Genomic DNA, 17,185 nt, shown 5'->3' on the forward strand with positions numbered 1-17,185 from the left:
TTATTATTATTATTATTATTATTATTATTATTATCCAGGGCGACTTACAATCGTAAGCAAATATTATTATTATTATTATTATTATTATTATTATTATTATTATTATTATTATTATTATTACCCTTGTTTGTAACAATTCAGTAAACAAATAGCAAACGTGAGTGAAAATATTTGCATTTTTAGGAGCTATTTAATTTTGCCGATGCAAAATACATGTGACTTGCAAGTAAACTAAGATTTAGAACTACTGGTGCAAACTCTGTAACGTTTCTTCAGTACAAACTCGAACAGCTTAAGAGGTCCGCACATTATGAATCCTGGTTATGCCCTATAACCATTTTCTGAAGAATATATATATATATATATATATATATATATATATATATATATATATATATATATATATATATATATATATATATATATGTATGTATGTATGTATGTATATATAGTGATGGGGTGTATGTGAGCGAATAGAATCTAAAGGCATTAGGACCTTGGGAAGTGGTGGGTGGCGAGCATTCATTTGGAGCCGAAATGGCACCCAGTGTCCAAACAAATTGAGAAAAGGTGAAATCAAAGGGAGCTGATTTTTGAAAAGGGGTTGCTGGGTAGGAGAGAGGGTGTTGGATACAAGGCAGGAGGCAGGAAGCAGAAAAAGAAGTTTGTAAAAAGAACTATATATATAAAAAACAAAATAAGTGTTTTTCTTGAGATAAGGCTTAAATACGCTTCCTATATCGCGGAAACCTGGAAATAGAGGTGCGCAGTGTCCTGCCATCCTGACAACGGGCATTTTACCACAATAATAAATACAAACACACACACACACACATTTGGACACACCTTTAATATGGATTGGTGTATATTCAACAGCATATATATGGAAATGATACTTTTGAACTGCAATGCCCATAACTAGGACTTATAATTGCACGCAGTGTAATCCTATTTCTACATTTAAAAACCCTGATGCTGAAATATGATCCGGGCTCAAGGATTATCCAAGCAGTGAACTGGGTGGGAGGAGGTCTAAAGCTAGGAGCTGTCTGGATATCTTTCTTTTTGATCTCACCTCATTTACCTGCTTAAAAAAAACAAAACCCTGACAGACAAACAACTACTCTCCTCCCTTGAGATTTTCAAATTCCCTGCAGTAGAGATTCTCTGCAGAAGCACTTAAAGGTCCTGAGTGTCGAGATACAGCTTTTCTTAAACCAACGCTTGAACAGTCAAAGGGCTCTTTTTGCTTTCTGAATGAGATACACAATAACTAACTGCAAACCTTATTTGAAATTTGGCTGTCAATAATGTAGGAGATACTAGAATGGAGAGCGATCCAAGGTAAGTGAAGCTGACACTTTTAGAATACCTTACTGTGCACCAGTCACGAGAAGTCACTTTTATCTTATTATTCTAAATGTTGTCCTTTGCAAAAGTTGACCACGGTATTTTTGTAGTTATACACTTCCATTTCTATAGTGTACTGGGAATGTACAACAGTGCTATGACACATTGCTATGACTCTTTGAGCTATATATATATATATATATATATATATATATATATATATATAGGATTTTTTACAATGGCATACGGTAGAACACTTTTATAAGGGTATGAACAAGAAATATAAATTAATTATATATCAAAATTATATATTTGTACTTTACATATTTAGCTAAATTAGGCTAAAATATAATCAAATAAAGTACAGTTGTGCTTTATTTAAGAGTGGGTGCTTATCCAGTGTTATAAACTGAAGCTAGAAATGTTCTAAAAACTCATTATATCTTTAAGAAAAAAACAAATATGGATTTTATTTATTTAGAAAATCAAATGTGACAAAAAATCAGCACCACACATTTCTTAAAAACAGTTTTAAACAATTTGGTGAGATATTTGCAATAACATTTAATTGTCCTGATTTATATATTAAAAACAAATGCTTTGTCTCTTGAATTCATTTTTGAAATGTTGATTACTGTATAAATGGTATGCATATTCCTGCACTGCGAAATTGCTGGACTAGTAAAAATGTGTTATCTAACCAGCATACGAAACAAAACATTACTTGAAGCGGCTTTTGAAATCGTTATGACTTCAGCTTAAACTTTAATTTCAATTCGTGAGGATTTTAATGTTTAAAACAAATAAATTACTAAATTATCTCCAGTCCAAGATGATGATATCATATTTTATTGTTTTTCACTTTAAGTCAAAGTTAAATGAAATTGTATTTTTAAATATCACCGAATCTCTTTTTATACAATATTTTCTAAAGTGCTGCAATATTACAAATAAATCATTTACGAACAGACTTTTTCTAAAATAAATGGCTCGTAATGATTTTTAAAATACTGCATAATACGTAGTTTTGAAATATAAACAAATAACGTATATATTTAGAACTGAAAAAAATAACATTATATTTGTATAATAAAGTAATTCAGCAATAACTAAAAATTACAGGTTTAAAATGGAACTAATTTAGAAACACAAATAAAGCTTGCAACATTTCTTAACACAGCTCCTGTGGTTTTTTTCATATAAAATGTACAAATTGCAAGTAGAGAAATATTGTTGATATTTGATTAAGGTTTTTATACCAAGACATTTTTTTTTAAAGTGTGCCAAGGTAGCTACTCTCTTGCAGCATTAACAGCTTTAGAACCTTAAAGTAAATAAATAAAAAAAATAAAAACCTTGTCCATTTAATCCAGCGCACCCTGGGGCTGTCCATGTTATGTGTGTTTTTTGTTTTTGTAAATGGAAATGTAAAATCTAAATATCGTTATGTTTTTTCCTTAGCTCTTCCTATTTGAAGCTGCATTATTTTGATTGATTCTAAGATTTTCCAAGCCACTGAACTATTGGATTGGACCATTTAAGTTTTTTTGGGTTTTTTTTTAGTGGTTCAATCCAATCTAAGACCTTGTGCTTTTCCTTTTGAAGAAATGCATTGCCATAAACAAGTACTGGATATAAATGACTCATTTCTTGGAGGCAATAATATGTCTCATCCCTAGAAGATCTGTCGTGCAAGACCTCTAATGCTGTCACTTAGAAGATTACTCACCTTACTACTCAAGAGATAAAAACAACTTCAAAAGCTATTGTGGATTAAAACATTAAGTAAAGCTAATAATATTTTTTGGCCTTCTGGTTTTGCCTGAGATCTCAAGTGATTAGTCCTGTTCTTTTTGGGTTCCTTTCATGAACTGGAAAAAAAGAAAAACCTCTTTTGAACACAGCAACATCATAAGAAATGCTTAGGTACCATTGATGCACTGGATTTGCTGTTGACATTTAATGGGGCAATTGTATATCCCCCTACCTTGTTAAAGACACTGTCTGCAGCCATAAACATTTTTTTATTTGAATTTTTTTATTGAGTAAAGATCTGAAAAGCAAACGACTTTGGGCTAAAAAACAGTTTGGGCATAGAAGCGTTCTGAAGTTAAAGAATGGCTGCTGATCAACCGGCATCTTTATCAGAACGTATTCAATACCCAAGATCCATGTCAGTCGGTTTACCAATGGACCACCCTGGGGTACCATTGGCAGAGACATTTAGGGTGCCATTTCATTTTGAACCATCCTACCTCGAGCAGGCTTTCAGTCCCGGATACTCGAGGACACTTTCATACATGCCATTTACCGGTCACCTCGGGGTCTACGACTACTCATTCGAACCGGCTTTCATCCGGAAACGCAACGAAAGAGAAAGGCAAAGGGTTCGTTGTGTCAACGAGGGCTACTCGCGGCTTCGGGAGCATCTGCCGCAGGAGTTAGAGGACAAACGACTTAGCAAAGTCGAGACCCTGAGAGCGGCAATTAACTACATAAAACACCTCCAAGGCTTGCTGGATCTTCATGCATCAGGTTCGTCGTCAAGTAAAGAAAAACAGATTTCCAGCTCTTCAAGTCCCTCGCAGAGAACAGAGAGCAACAGCGACGGGGAATCCAAGACTTCTGCAACCTCCTCACCCTACAGCGATTCAGGCGACATGAGTAGATAGAAAGACGCATGGAGTCCTTTAATGAAATACACAGACTTTGAGAAACTTGACCAGAAGCACCAATTTAACTGAACCAAATACCAAAGCTTCTAGACCAATTGTGCGGCAAGTAAGAGCTATACAGATATTAATGACGGATATAATAAGGAATGCTCTGTATTTGAAATAAAAATACACAAAAAAGCATCAAGAAGAATTAAATATACAATTATTAGTTTGTTGACATAGAAAGTTGCCCTTGGAAATGTTGCACAAACACCTGTAGTAATACCAAAAAACACGATTCATATTTTATTTTAATTTTCCATTTGTCGTAGTAACCTAAATTTGGTTCACCTGGCGTCTACGTGTAAGTAGGGTTTTTTCTTTTAATGAGTTTAAATTTTGAATGTATTCAAGTAACATTCATGATAAGTTCCAGATGTTGTTTGAAGCAGGCCAAGGATGGTTGGTCCTAGTGGTTAAAAAAACACATTACTGTAATCTGATTGCATTTTTCAGTAACTTGTAACTAGAACGGTTCCTTTTTGAGACAGGTAACCAAATGTAGGTAACCATTACATTTTATGTGAAAAAATAACTATACAAAGACTATGTATAATGCATAACATGATGATCAGAAAGCTTCAGTGCAAGTCAAACCTTACTTACACACGAACACACTTTTCATATCATCTTGATGGAACATTTTGTTACAGGAAGGAACAAATGAATTCCATAGCTGGATCATCCATCTCTGTAAAATGTAAACTGTGCCTAAACTATTTATTGTAACTGTAACTAGTCTTTTTTTCAATGTATTAAGTTACTTTTCAAGCAACTTGTAACTGTAACTAATTGCTTTTTAAAAGTAACTTACCCAATACTGATTCAAGAACTGTACCTGATGTTCATTTTTAGTAAATATACTTGTTTTTCATATATTTATACAAATACATGTATTGATGTCTTAAGTGATCAAGTTATCAGTACTGCGGGCTGTGCTATTTTTCAATTACCAGTTTTGTATAGAAACCAAAGTTAGTAAATGTGTGCTCTAATTCACAAATTGCTCACCAGCAAATTATTAATTGTAGTTATTTTCAGCTGGGATAACACATTCCCCTAACATTTCAGTTTAAGGACTCAACAGTAAAAGCAATAATACCAAGATGAGCTTTCAAAACCCCCATTCTTGTTTTAGCTCTCTCCTCAATACATTATTAAATACATTCATAGCTTCCTTACTTTTGACCGAAATACAAGTTATGTCTCCCAGGGGAGTTGACAAGACCTGATCTGATCATTATTTCTGAACATGTACATGTATGCAAGCACAAGGGGAAAACACCTCATAGTTAAAAATAGTAACCTTCACATATCCAAGATTCCTTCAGACTATTTGAATACTTCCAGGATAGCTCTATAAGTGGGCCTCTTTGTATTTTCATTGTATTCCGTGATTTTAAAAAGAGGCTAATAAATCACCCAGACTGGGGGAAAACACCAGCAGGTATCATGGGAAAGGGGGGGGGGGGGGGGGGGGTGATGATATGTAGATCCTCCATTAATTAGATCTTTAAAATAGGCCTCAGTAGATTCTTTCGCACGAAAGAGAAGAGAAGACGACCACCAACAATATTTTTGGGATATAGTATTCACTGAGCATTTTATGTCAGAGCTGCCGATAGGCCCCTCCGGGGAATGACATCCTTGGTCCTGCCTCCCGAGGGAAAAAACTTCCTCTTTTACATCAAATCCACGAAAGTGACCAATGTGACCTTGCAGGTTGGTAGTCATCTTTTCTTTCAGGGAACCACAACACTTTTGGGAAAAGTATACCAAAGCCACCGCGAGGGAGAGTGAGCGGAGACAGCAGACGAGGGATGTCTCGAGACCGCAAAACCACAGTTAGTGGTGCGAGCGTGCAACCTTAAGGATCCTTGTGCCTAATGAAGGCATAGAGGGATCTACCGCATTAATTCAGTTGAACCTGGTGAAAGAATGCAGAGTAGCTCATCAAAGCCGCAGTACAAATGTCAGTCAATGAAGCTCCTCTGAAGAGGGCCCATGATGTAACCACTCCTCTGGTAGAGTGCACGGCCACCCGCCCAGGTGGGGTTAGGCCGGGATTAGTAAATTCAGTCGAAACTGTGTCCACAATCCAGTGATACAGACGCTGCTTTGAGAGGGCCTGATCCTGGGTCCTTACACCATGACAGACAAAGAGCTGGCCGGACAGACTGGAGAATGTGATGGTGTGTGACAATTTGGACCCTCCTCTCCCTTAAGAACCCATTGAGGTGTCTCAGGTCTAGGATGGGGTGAAGGCCGCCATCCTTCTTTGGCACCAAAAAATATCTTGAGTAGAACCCCTCCTCTTGGGAGGTGGGTTCTATGAGGTGGATGGCTTGCTTGAGAAGTAATGCCACTACTTCTTGCTTGCCGAGACCTGGAGAGGGTCGCTCAAGGATGTAACCATGATCCCTCGAAAGGGAGGAGGACCTGTGCGGAACTGAAGCACGTAACTGGTGTATACAGTGGTGAGCACCCAATTGTCTGAGGTGCGAGTGTGCCAATGCTGTAGCTGGTGTTGTGTGAAGGATTGGGTCTGAGGCTGCAAGCCTTCAGGGGCCCTGCTGGGGCTGTTGAGGCTGGGATGGGGCCCGCTGCCTGGGGTGGCATTGGAACTGCCTCCAGGAGCGCTGTTGCATTGGGATCCCATGTCTGGTGCTCTCCCGTTGTTGCGAGTGGGCCCGGCTATTAGCTTCCACAGAAGCCTGAAGACGGTGCCTCAGGTCGTCACGTGGGGCAGTGGGGATCGGGACCATCAGCGTCTCATTCTCTCCCATACCAGAGTACGGGAAGGGAGCATTGAGGCTATCTGCCGAGATGCCTTGCGTTCTCGGTGGGAACATTGCAGTATTTTCTCCACAGTTGGGCCGAAAGTATGGCCAGGGGATATTGGTGTTTCAAGCAACGCAGACTTGTCCTCATCGGGGACTCTTGCTTGGGACAGCCAAAGCTCCGGCCCAGGGCTTGCCCTTGGAAGCCAGAGATCTGGAGCAGTGTGCTTGAAACTAGGCACAGCTCTGAAGTCATCGGATCAGGGAGGGGTGCCGACTGCAGTATACCATCTAAGTACACTGTCAAGAAGCCTGCCGTGTTGGCCAGCCGTATAGGCCTCTTTTAAGAGGGTCTCTGTTACCCTGCATTGACCATTAGGGCATGCAGGGTCTTTGGGTAAACCCCCTACTGGAGAGGCTCGTACCAGGGGCGCGATGGTCGAGTCCACTGGTGGGAATTCCACCAAGTCTAACATCCCTGTACCTTCTAAGGAAGCCGGCGGAGCTGCCCGTTTCACCACGTCCTAAAGACCGACCAGTGCGGTTCGGGTGCTGCCGTCCAAGGTACCTACAGGAACTTGGAGGCCCGCTGTACAAGTGCCGGGATCGAGCTTTGAAGAGGGGGGAGCCCAGCGTCCAAGGTTATCTTGGAGCTGGGACCCGTCTCAAAGGTCAGCTCTTGGGTGTCTCCTTCCTCCTCATCCTGAGGGAATGGACTACTGTCTCAGGAGGCCGCAATTGATATTGCATCCTGGTCTTCCTCGGCCACAGCCAGGTCTGGTTCTGAAGCATCCAGGGTGATCATTGGTAAAGGCGGAGTCAGTTCCGAGGTAGGTGTTATCGGCAGAGCCGGGGCCGAAGCAGGGGTTCGAGACTGCTGCTTGGCCAAATACTCTAGGACTTGGGTCATTTGGTCCTTTAAGTCTGTGAAGTCCTGTGCCTGTCTTGAATGCTTGGCCCACTTAGTACTCCATGCAGGAGACTCGGAGCAGGTACGCAGGGAATGCTCTGAGAAGGGGCCCAGAGACAGATTGAGGAGGGGAGAGGCCGGGGCTCAGGTCTAGGATGAGGTCGTTCAGACGTTTCCATATTGAGCCATCATGGCACTGCTGACAGTGGAACCTGTGTGCATTCAGACCTTTCGATATTGAGCCATCTTGCGTCTGAATGTCCCAACATGGACAGTTAGCATCTGAAAGGGGTATAAATGTGCACAACACACTGCACAACATTACAACCAAACAGCAATGAGGTGAACACAATTATATGGCATTGCTGATGGTATTTGGAATAATGAAACACAAAATTATGCTTTTTTTGCTTTGGCACTCAAGTAATGTACTAGTTATTGCATTGGTTATAAAATTATTCATTAGTGATAACATTTATTTTCAATATACAGTCTAATGCATTGTACCTATAATAATTAAAAATACATAAGTAAACATATACAATGTTCTGTCTTGGGTGTGCTATACTTTACTGTATAGAACTTAATTACATGTAAATGTTATGCTTTTATTTCCCAAAGTAATATTAAGTCTGGTGTAAGACTGTTAAATGAGAGTGTTATTAACTGGATTTTAATAATAACTAAATTGATATTATCAGAATGTCACCATTGGCAAACCCAGGAAAAGCATAGTCTAAAAGCATCTAGTGCAGTATCAGATGTCAAGTTTTAAAATGAAAATACATGTTTGCTAAAACATTTTTTTCTTTTAAAACTGCACATTAGAGACCTACATTTTTGACTGCAGCAGATCAAAGTGCAATAAGAATGAATGTGTTGGCAGTAAAAATATTTCCGTGTTCGGCATGTTTATTACACTTGCATATCTTATCTTTATACAATAGTTTGCTAAAATGAAAATAAATCAGGCCAATTTGTTTGAAAGCACATCCAGCTTGAACTGGGTTATAGATGCAGTATCATAAAGATTTACCAACTGTCTGTTTAATTTTTACATTTTAAAGATTTTAGTCTATTTCATAATGCTCAGTGTGTACTTTCCCTGAAAAACAACTACCCAGTATCAATTTATTACTAATTATTATTATTTATTTCTTAGCAGACGCCCTTATCCAGGGCGACTTACAATTGTTACAAGATATCACATTATTTTTACATACAATTACATTATTTTTTACACATTATTTTTACATACAATTACATTATTTTTACATACAATTACCCATTTATACAGTTGTGTTTTTACTGGAGCAATTTAGGTAAAGTACCTTGCTCAAGGGTAGAGCAGCAGTGTCCCCCACCTGGGATTGAACCCACAACCCTCCTGTCAAGAGTCCAGAGCCCTAACCACTACTCCACACTGCTGCTAATCACCTGTTCTGTTAATAACTAACTTGACTGGCAAACAGTTACTGTAATTCATAGTGGTCAGATATCAGAATCTGGGCAGGAGTGGCACACAATGGAGGCTGCCAAAGAGAAGCTGCTTCAGGGATCGGAATTCTGCTTTCGATCTGGCAGGCTATACTGTGAAAGTGTCAACATCAAAGACTTACAGCCAACAGTTGAGAGACTCTACAAATCGCCCTTTTATGTCTATAGCAAAGCACAGCTGCAGAAGAATATCAGCGACTACTGCACTGCCTTGAACCAATCTGGCCTGGAGCACAAGCTGTACTACTCAGTGAAGGCAAACAGAAACTTGGAGCTGCTCAGAATAATCAGGTAATAATAATACCACAATGATATTTAATATGTAAGCGGTAAGATTGGGTTCAAATGTATTCCTCTATTCCAATGGCTCCTGAAGTGCAGTTCATGTGCTTGAGATTGTCTTGTGACTGGTAGCAGAAGTGTAATTCCTATACTGTGTAAATAAAGTTGGATTTGATGCCATGGCACTAGAATGAATGCTCTCATTGGTCAATGTATACCATTGTGTCAGAATATGAAAATGTTAACACCAATGGTACCATTCTATCAATGGCAAACTCATACCATTGCAGTCCTTGTGCTACCATTGCATTTATGTGATTGTAGCTAACAAAATAATTCCATGCATTTTCCATACCATGCATGTCCATGTACTAAACAGTTCTTAAAGGGATAGTTTTGAAACAAATGTATGTATCTGCAAACATAGTTTCATTTGAAAATATGATATCTGGAACTACACTAGGTTAAAGAAACCTCTGTTTGCATGTCTTGATTTTCATAGTAATTTCACCTGGAGAGTGAAATTGTCCCCGCCTCTTCTTTCTTTCCTGCCAGTAACGAAGTAGATTTTCCCCTATTGACTGACATACTCTGCAGCCAGTAAGATGCTTTAAACCCAAAGAAATCTTAGGAAGCGCAACTTAACAGATTTCCTTGGGGACAAGACAAACAACTTTACACTTTCTTTTACCTACTGTAGTACCAGATGGCATGTTTTAAAATCAGTTTACATGTTTCTTTCGAAAGTGCACGTTTGAGATCTATAAATCGATTGACAGTGTTTTGAAGTGAAATATACATTTCAATTTGATATCATGTCTTGTGTTTTGACTTTTTCAGTTCTTCTGGATGTGGTGCAACAACTGTCAGTGGGTTTGAAATGCAGATTGCAATGCAGGCTGGTTTTCCCCCTTCCAATATTCTGTACAATGGTAATGGGAAAACAATGGAAGAAATAGAATATGCCATCAGGCAGGGCTGCATGCAAAACATTGACTCCCAGTTTGATGCAGCACATATTTTAGAGGTTGCCAAGAAACTACACAAAACTGCTAGAGTTCTGCTAAGGTTAAATCCCGACATTGACCCCAACGTCCACCCTTATAACACTACCGGCCTCCAGTTGTCTAAATTTGGTATAATAGACCAGCATTTATCCACCGTAGTAGAAATGGTTCAATCCAGCCCCTGTGTGGAAGTCATTGGTCTGCACTGTCACTTGGGCTCAACCATTGATGATTTGGGGGTCATAGCTTCAATGTGCACCTACCTGCTGCAGAAAACCCAAGAGCTGAGAGGGAAAGGATTTGACAGTATCAGGTGTATAAATGTTGGAGGGGGTCTGTCAATAAATTATAAAAGAGAAGGTGGGGCTGTCCCAACTCCTGCAAAACTGATTGCGGAAATACAGAAGAAACTGAAAGGAGAGAAAATGCAAATTATTCTGGAACCAGGTCGCTCAGTAATTGGAAACACTGCAATTCTAGTTACCAAGGTGAATTTAAAAGAAATAAATAACATTTAAACTTTTGCTGGATAGATCACCATCTTTAAAAAATGATTTATTTAACCTGTTAAAACCCCAGCCCCTCACAGACAATTTCCGCCTGGGGGGCTGTGCCCTTAACCCCTTAAGCACCTGTCATGAGCCAACCATCTACTTCTGACTCTGAAGACAATGCTGAGAGTAATGATTTAGGAAATATAAGTAACTACCTGGAAGTAAGGAATGAAAACTGAGAGCGTTCTTTAATTTGAATTTTATCAGATATCATTTTTTATAATCAAAATTTTGTTAAAAAACGATTCTTTTAAAAGCACACATGGGATACTACATAGCCAATGAAAGTGTATGACAGGCAAGGGTTATGGAATTCATTCATTACTAATTAATTTAGCTATATCTCTTTTAAAATAAAGACTGACTGAAAAAAAAGTTTTAGTCCAGCTATTTATCTCTTTCAGGTTCTTGGTGTCAAATCGTCCCCCTCCAAGACCTTTGTGGTTCCATGACAGAAGTGATCAGACCAAGCCTCTACTCAGCTTACCACCACGTGGATCTGCTGGACTACACAGCAGACACTGGACATGGAGACAAAACACTGCTCGACATTGTAAGGGCCAGATAATCCCAGATATGCCTATTCTACTGTATAGCTGAATATTGCGTTTTTCCACAACAGGCGTGATATATGTATTGTCGAGATATCTGCTGATTCCAGTCAACTGTGGTGTCACACTGTTGAAGAAAATAAATATTCTCAGCAGTATCACATCATAATCTCTCAAGTGTATGTTTAGAAGTGTTCAATGGCTACCTCTAATCAAGTTGAGAGTGTATTTCTTGCATTTTCTTTGCTGGTCTGTCATACTAATATGTGCAAGATTGTGTTGTGGTTTAAACAGTCAGAATTCTTTGTCAGTGACATTCTGAGTGTGAGATCTACACTCTCAGTGATACTATAAGTGCCGTTGCTGCTAATAGGTTTTTTTGGGGACATGACGCAATATACTTTTTCTTTACCTGTTATTAATACTCTTGATATGTTTGCCCATTTAGAGTAAATTACTTTATCAATGTACAATTCCCAATTAAATTAATCTTAGTAATCAAAGAGCCTTTCCTCCTCTTGTGAAGACAGGCCTACATACATCATAACTCTTCCACTTGTAATATATCAGGCCTTACCTCACCTGTTATGCTAGGGTAACCCAATATACAAGCTTCCCATTAATGTGATTAGAATTAAAAGAAGTCTTTAATTTCTGCAGGTTGGTCCTGTCTGTGAATCAGCTGACTTCCTTGCCAAGGATCGCCTGCTAACCTTGCCCCTGGAGGGCTCAGGGCTGGTTATTTGTGATGTCGGGGCCTACTGTGCCAGTGCGGCCTCCAACTACAACATGAGACCAAGACCCGCTGAGATCCTCATTGACCAGGACCAGTGGAGGCTCATCCGGAGACCTGAAACATTTGAGGACTTATTGAGAACATGTGTGGGAATATGACAGACCACAGTGCCTCGTTTTTAATATACTGTTTGTGTAATTCACAGCGCTAGGTTCTTCACCACCTTTGTAATAGGAGGCCAGGCTGCTAACTGAAATCACATTCTTTGTTTTGAAATTCCTGCTTTAGTCTAAAGTAAATCAGAACAGTAAAATGACTTGTACAACACCCGGATTGCTTCTTCCAGATTGATAAAGATATCATTCACAAATTCTTTCCTGTCTAACTGGTTTTCAGTTTCCATGCAACTCAATGTTTTTTCACAATAACACTTTCTGGACTATATGCACAAAGTCCCAGTTCTAAGTTTACACCAGTTATTTTCTCAAAAGAAAATAGAATGTTGATGTTTCAAAGCTTCAAATAAAATCAAAATAGACAGTAATTCTTTGTGAAAGGTGGTACTTTGGGAGGAAAATTAGCTTGTTCTACCATTAGGTTAAGTTAAGTTAACACCCCCTGCCAATAAGCACAGGGCTCTCAAGCACAGAGAAAGCAAATTGATTCAATGTTGAAACTACAGTACTAAAATGTGAGGGTTATGAGAAGTTTGTGCACTACCATGCTGTGCCAGCTAGAGCCTGCTAGCTCCAGCCTTTTACATTTGGGAACCGAAAGGTGCAACCCATTTCAGTCTCTTCTTTTATCAAACATCTCTCTCAACTCGAGTGACAGATGATTAAGTCTGGAGGGATGTGCTCTTATCAGCCAACATCTCACTACAGAACAATCTGAATCCGTTCCAGGGAATTCTCTTGAAATTATAATGCACCTCTGCAATTCGAGCTACAAAACACGCAACGCATGCTGTGTATTTGGATGAATTGAATGTAGTTAAAATGTAGCCCTTGTTAGGATATCTGCCAAGGTTTTTAAGTCTGGTAATTATTAGAAGGGGATTTCACAGGCCTGTTTCAAATGTGCCAACTCTTTTTATTAGTTTAAGACCGAAAACAAGGTAAAAGCAAAACGTTTCATTAAGGATACATTTTGGAAGCACGTTTTAATTTGAGTAAAGTAGCTTCAAATGCTATTTTAATAAATGTGTGTGTGTGTGTGTATATATATATATATATATATATATATATATATGTGTGTGTGTGTGTGTGTGTGTGTGTGTGTGTGTGTGTGTGTGTGTGTGTGTGTGTGTGACCGTGTGTGGTGACGTCACGGACCAGGAAGTACCAGAAACAAAACAATGGATGGGCGGGTGAAGCTGAACGCTACTGTGGTCAGCATATTTATTAAATAAACAAAACTATTTGAACAAAACAAAACAGAAACCAAAGGGCACGTTAGCCAAACAAATAAACAGAAACAAGTATATTTAAATATAGCAATTGTTTTTCACTCTCCTTGCTCGTTCTCCCGTACTCTCCTGTACACTCCCCTCGCAGCACGGACAGCTGCAGGTTCTTATACTCTGGCCGAGGGGTTAACTAGCTGTTAATTATCTTATTACCCCTCGGCCACAGTCTGCATGAGTTTAGTAAGGATGCGTGACTGTCAGCTAGTTAAATAATCAGTAGCTGATCAGCCACGCATCCCCACGGGTTTTTTAAAATTATAAACAACAATAAATATGCGGCGCTTTGACCTGCGCCGCAAACAAAAATACAAATAATAATATATATATATATATATATATATATATATATATATATATATATATATAGGGGCGGGACACTCCGCCCCAGTGTGTTACTGTTTTATGGTGTTTGCAATCAATCGGAAATCAGAGTGGTTCAAGGTTAGGGTTCTCCATCACCGAGCCATTACCATTTTTCTCTAAAACTGCCTTCACCTGACATTAAGGTTGTCTGGAGAATCCTGGTTACATTCAACCAACCAAAATGTAATTTATATAATAATCAGCCATACTAACCAATCACAGGGCAGATTTATAAGCTTTGATAAGTACAAGCTGCATAGAACCATAGCCTCCAATTATAAAAGTACAAAGGAGAACAACCATTTTTCTCAACAAAAGGTTGAGAGCATTTAAAGGCCTGTACATGTTAAAAGACTGGAATGTTCCACATCGATGTATCAGGCCAAATCTGATATATACAGTACAAAAATACAAAACAAAAGCAGACCACACACGATTCTCACACAAAACAACTTGTGTTGTGGGAACATGCATGTGTATCAAACCACTATTTCTATCCTCGTAAAAAGTTGGAATTTTGCTGTTTCTTGCTTATTATACCGCAGCGTTCTTCACTACAAGAAAGGAGGGACACCAGCAACAGGAAAGTATGGTTCAATAGCCACAGCAGGCTTTTTATTAAGCAGCAGGCAGTGATACAAACAGCAGCAATAGTTTTTTTTTACCCCACATTGGTACAACAATTGTAACAGTGTCTCATACTTAAACCAATCAGTTGCTGTGTTCAGCACAACTCGCCCTGACTCCTGCCAGGGGCACAAGTTATTCTTCTGGAGCCACTTTTTCAAGGGGTCGGCAGAGGTCAGTGCTGGTACACAGTCGCATCCATAATCCAGCACAGACATAGTGTCTGCAACAAGATAACGTTGCCGTGCGCAGGAAGCACAGTAGCAGACCAGCAACCTGCTTCTGCAAACAGCATAGTTCCATGCAAGCACATTTCCAACACACAAACAAAGTAGCAGCACCAGCCCTTTGTTACAATACTATGGTGGGCCACTCACCCTGGTTCAGACACACAGTCATGCAGCTTTCAACTTGTAAATAAAGCACAGAGCAAACAGAAAACAAATTACTGGCTTTCCAGACTCTTTTTAGAGGCATGTGGCCAGGGTTAATTGATAATCAATTAGTCAATTAACACCTGGCCACCTGCTGCACCTTAGATTCAATTAGTCAGGGAGGGAAGTCTAACCTCCCAGCCCTGCCATATCTAGCACACACTATTTTACAAAATTACACATTTGTATTTATAAATCAAACAAAACTATATTTGACGTATCACTGTTCCTCTTCCATTGTTTATGATGTAAAATCAACTTATTGGTTTTTAGTTTTTACTTAAAGCTGTTCTTTGTGCTTGAGTTGAAAGGGACTGTAATCTTTGCTGATCAGGTTTAGTCTGTCTGTTACATCAAGCATTGTTCTACATTATTATTTTTTCCAACATTACAAAAGTTCTGTGAATTAATACATGTTTTGTAGCATTGCTGGTGCTTTCATAAATTGTGGATAATAATGTTATGGATAAAAAAAAAAAAAACTTGAGGATGTTATTCAGAAATAATCCACTGTGAATTAATGTTATTCCATTTAAAACCTTTCTAATTCAACTGATACATTTTCAAAATATCAACTGCCAACTAGATATTCCGCCTCTTCTTAGCAATTAAAGTATTTACACTGTAACTGCCTTTTAGATCTCTTGAGTTGGTAAATGTGTTTTCTTTGACGAATTCACTGTTTTCTGTGTTCTCTTTGATGAATCCATACTTCAGTTTAATAGTAAAATGAATCATTTATAAGTTAAACAGATGGCCTCCTGCAATGTTAGTGCTGTGTGAGCTGCAGGTGTGCCTTTATTCCCAGGCTCTATCAGAGGCTTGTTTAGAACAATCTGCATATGTCTGTATTTATAACAAAAATAAGCAAAGAACACAATTGTGCTGCTATGGTATGTACAGTAATACATGTCCTAGTATTGCTATATACCATTGTTGTACAATTGACATTTATATAGGAAAAATTTAGAACGGTGGTACTATTCTGCAGTCCTGTTTAAGACGATAACATTTTAATTTAATTTTATAAATTATTAAATAAAAAAAATATTGTGTGGCTTCTCCAAACAATACTTTTCTTCTATTTTCTAAAGAGAATGTAGCTTCAAAGTATTATTATTATTATTATTATTATTATTATTATTATTATTATTATTATTATTATTATTATTTACATTTCCTGTACTATTTTATAGTACATCCATTCTAAGTACACCCGCCATGTCCTTGTCACCAGGGATTACCTCCACTGCAGGGGATAAAAAAAAACAAAAAAAACAGAGGAGGGCAGATGGAGCAACTGAAACAGATTGACAGTGACAACAGAAAGAGATAGTGGTATATCACTGGTTAGCGCATCTTACCACCCTTTGACAGTCTCAGTGATGATAGGGGTCAATCAGATGTTTATGCTGTTGAACAAAAGGCGTATTTATACTGTCCCCACCTTCCCTTTCGCTTGAGAGGCCCGAACTCCCCAACTTGCAAACACATAACCAGATATTATCCTGTCTCATTAAAGGTATCCTTCAAAGGAAAATTTCTAAGGGTTTCAAATCTTTTATCCAACAATGTGCACTATAATTAGACCGTTCAAAGGGGAAAGACTGAATCTTGCTATGTAATGAAATAATTCCTCAAAACTTCGTTTCTGCTTCTCAAGCAGTATTAATGAAAGGAAGGAATCACTAATATTACGTTTCCAAACCCACATGAATCATTGATGTATTTTGACTGGTAGTGCTCCTTTCTCTTTGAAATGGAAAGTTGAATTTATAAAGTGAATGTGTTTAAAACAATATAATAGAGATCCCCCATGGAATTTCATTCAGTGAGGAGGGCAAGTTTGACTGGTGGACAATGCTGCTGTATCAGTCAATAAAGAATTGGGAAGTGCATTTTGTTTTAA

At 38.5% G+C, this 17,185-nt stretch overlaps 1 protein-coding gene across 3 annotated transcripts; it reads left to right on the forward strand.

Annotated features, from left to right (window-relative positions):
• Window positions 1–5,561: 5,561 nt before the first annotated feature.
• LOC117419419 (uncharacterized) lies at window positions 5,562–12,854 on the forward strand. 3 transcript variants are annotated; one of them, XR_004547259.3, is made up of 4 exons: window positions 5,562–9,545; window positions 10,377–11,031; window positions 11,502–11,650; window positions 12,309–12,854. XR_004547259.3 is itself a non-coding variant. In XM_034032150.3 (4 exons), exons 1-4 carry the CDS (start codon window positions 9,283–9,285, stop codon window positions 12,540–12,542), a joined length of 738 nt encoding a protein of 245 aa, XP_033888041.2. In that variant the 5' UTR covers window positions 5,562–9,282; the 3' UTR covers window positions 12,543–12,854. The 3 variants fall into 3 exon arrangements, 1 of the variants encoding a protein (XP_033888041.2); XM_034032150.3 differs by having other exon boundaries at window positions 10,377–10,468; XR_009307288.1 differs by lacking the exon at window positions 10,377–11,031.
• The last annotated feature ends 4,331 nt before the right edge of the window (window positions 12,855–17,185 follow it).

This window comes from Acipenser ruthenus, chromosome 14, assembly GCF_902713425.1.
Source record: "Acipenser ruthenus chromosome 14, fAciRut3.2 maternal haplotype, whole genome shotgun sequence".
NCBI lineage: Eukaryota > Metazoa > Chordata > Actinopteri > Acipenseriformes > Acipenseridae > Acipenser > Acipenser ruthenus.

What these genes read in the sequence shown, in the direction of transcription:
- LOC117419419 (XM_034032150.3), top strand. Translation starts at nt 9,283, where the DNA reads ATGGAGGCTGCCAAAGAGAAGCTGCTTCAGGGATCGGAATTCTGCTTT. An exon ending in TTCCAATATTCTGTACAATG is followed by an intron (nt 10,469 to 11,501) that starts GTAATGGGAAAA and finishes TATCTCTTTCAG; the next exon opens with GTTCTTGGTGTCAAATCGTC. An exon ending in ACAAAACACTGCTCGACATT is followed by an intron (nt 11,651 to 12,308) that starts GTAAGGGCCAGA and finishes TAATTTCTGCAG; the next exon opens with GTTGGTCCTGTCTGTGAATC.